General features: G+C 35.2%; 1 protein-coding gene across 3 annotated transcripts in view; it reads left to right on the top strand.

Annotated features, from left to right (window-relative positions):
- LOC109217288 (protein saal1) overlaps window positions 1-2,449 on the top strand; it is a 9,440-nt gene that overhangs the window by 4,352 nt on the left and 2,639 nt on the right. For all 3 annotated transcript variants that reach the window (XM_019381520.1, XM_019381519.1, XM_019381518.1), the window contains exons 3-6: window positions 106-171; window positions 311-450; window positions 934-1,060; window positions 2,014-2,165. In XM_019381520.1, coding sequence (XP_019237065.1) covers window positions 106-171; window positions 311-450; window positions 934-1,060; window positions 2,014-2,165 — 485 coding nt within the window. The remainder of the gene's footprint in view (window positions 1-105; window positions 172-310; window positions 451-933; window positions 1,061-2,013; window positions 2,166-2,449) is intronic.

Raw genomic sequence — 2,449 nt, 5'->3', positions numbered from 1 at the left:
GTTGTGAATTCGCTGTCATTGGTGGGTGCCAGGTGGATGACTTCTCATCTGCTATGTTCACTGCTCAAGTTCCTGTCTCTTGAGATGATTAACTTTTATGTACAGGTTGAAAACTTTGCTCTTGAAGTGCTTTTGGCTACTCTCATGGTGTCAAAATCTGCACGGATTACTGTAAGTCTTACTTTATTCCTCTGCTGGATCCTTCTGTTTTGGATTTTTGCCTCATGATCTAGGTTATTCTGATCACTACATATAGCTCAGATTGAGAGATGGTGAAAATATATTTGATGTAGTCAATTCGTTTAAACAGGAAATTAGCCTTGGTATAATTGGGAACCTAGCTTGCCATGATGTTTCACGAAGAAAGATCACTTCTACAAATGGTCTGATTGGAACAGTATTGGAACAATTGTTTCTAGATGACGCACCATGTCTCTGTGAAGCATGCCGGTAACATATTCATCTATGACAGAATTTACTAACTGCTTCAGCCCCGATTGTTTTTTCTTTTGTTCTGTTTTGTTGGTTATACTAGTAATTTTACAGGGGGGTATAATTTACTCTACGTTGTTTTGCTTTCTTTTTTTTGGGTGGGGGGGTGGGGAGTGGGGGGGTGAGGGGGCCAACACAAATGACAGGAATACTTATATTAGAGTGCTTTCGTAGAGAATAGCATTGTTATGCTTGTTGCCATTATCCTGAAAGCACTGTTTTGTATAGTAATGCATGGAAGTCATTTTCCCTTAATTGCAACCGATAATATGTAGTTTTGGAAGTCCTGTACGCTTGGCTTACAAAAATCATTGTCTTAGTATAGTAATGCATGCAAGTTATTTTTCTTTTCTGAGAAAAAGTGACGAGATGTATCATAGTTTCATATAGCCTTAGCTTTATCTTGATCAACTTTTACTTATAGTTGTCATTGTTGCACAGGCTAATAACTTTATTTCTTCAAAGCGAAGAAAGTGCTTTGTTGGTGGAAGCACTGCAATCCGAACATATTTTATGTCGTGTTTTATGGATCATAGAGAACACTTTGAACCTCCAGCTTCTGGAGAAGGTAGCAATGATACTGACTTCAATTTTCCATGCAGCTTCTCCCTGTATTTGCTCTAGCTTGCTCTGACTTTTTTGAATCTTGGTTGTGCTCCTTATTGGATGAGTATATACTGCATTTATTTATCTCTGGCTTTCACCACTATATGGAATAGATGCCAGCGATAGACTTGTGAGCAGTAGAAAGGCATAATTATTTGGAATTGGAATATAAATTCTATATGAAGAAGAAATATTGGCATTAAATTGTTGGGATTTACAGACACTAAATGGAAGTGGGGCAGGAGAAATATATAGTTGATAAAGGCTCTGAATGGCAACACCAAATTTATATGGTAGACTCATTGATGTTCTGTAATATTCTGATAGGCTTACTGTTCTGCAATATTCTGATAGGTTTACTGATGATCTATAATTCTCTATCAACAGAATTGTCTATATTTTAGTCATTCATCTACCTTTTCACGATTGCCATCTTAATCTTCAAGTGTGATATGTTCTGAGAATTACTACTGATCTCCTGGAAATCCCAAGACTTGAAATATAGTTTATATTCCAATTAATTGGTCCCTTGCAAAAAAAAAAAAAAGATAATCTTTATTTTCTGATAAACAAACCCTGACATGAATAATAGAGCTTCTACCCAGTTACTTCTATAGAAATAGTTAAAGATTGATAATCTTTTTGTTATATGAAGAAGTATTTTATCTTTACGAGCGTAGCGACTTTCTGTTGAATCAAGTGCAATCAAGGATGGTAGCATGATGGTATCTGGAAAATTTGTTCTATATATAGAGTCGATTGAAGTTCCTAATGTATTAGTTTTGTTGAATACCATCCTTTACCCTTCTGAAATACTTTTATATTAGTAATTTATGATCTTTGTTTCATCCCCTTGGCTGTTATTGCTCAGCATTTGCATTATGTTAATGTGACGTAGTATTCTCTTGTCCACAGAGCATTAGCCTTATCTTAGCAATAGCAGAAAGTAAGCAAGATGTGGCTACGATACTGCTACCACCACTGATAAAGTTAGGCCTCCCACGAATTCTGGTTGATCTCCTATCTGTCGAGATAAGCAAGTTAATAGAAGAAAGATTACCTGAAAGGTATGTTCCTTAATAATCAAGGAGGAGCTATTTTAATTTATTCTAAATTCACTTTGATATGATTGCTAGTTATTCCATACATATGTTCAGGACTTTAGTTTAGTCCTTGGCATATGATAGTTTTGTTTAATATATTTTTTTTTAATAAGGAAAGGATTACTTTTCTTTAATATTTTCCATGTTAAAGTTTACTCTTGCCAGGTGCAGTCAACAGACTTTCTACATTTTGGAGTTTTTCATTCCAAGGATTTCTCTGCCTAAGCCTTGGGAAATATATATATATA

This window comes from Nicotiana attenuata, unplaced genomic scaffold (genome assembly GCF_001879085.1).
Source record: "Nicotiana attenuata strain UT unplaced genomic scaffold, NIATTr2, whole genome shotgun sequence".
Taxonomy (NCBI): domain Eukaryota; kingdom Viridiplantae; phylum Streptophyta; class Magnoliopsida; order Solanales; family Solanaceae; genus Nicotiana; species Nicotiana attenuata.
This window is presented reverse-complemented; position numbering and strand designations above follow the sequence as displayed.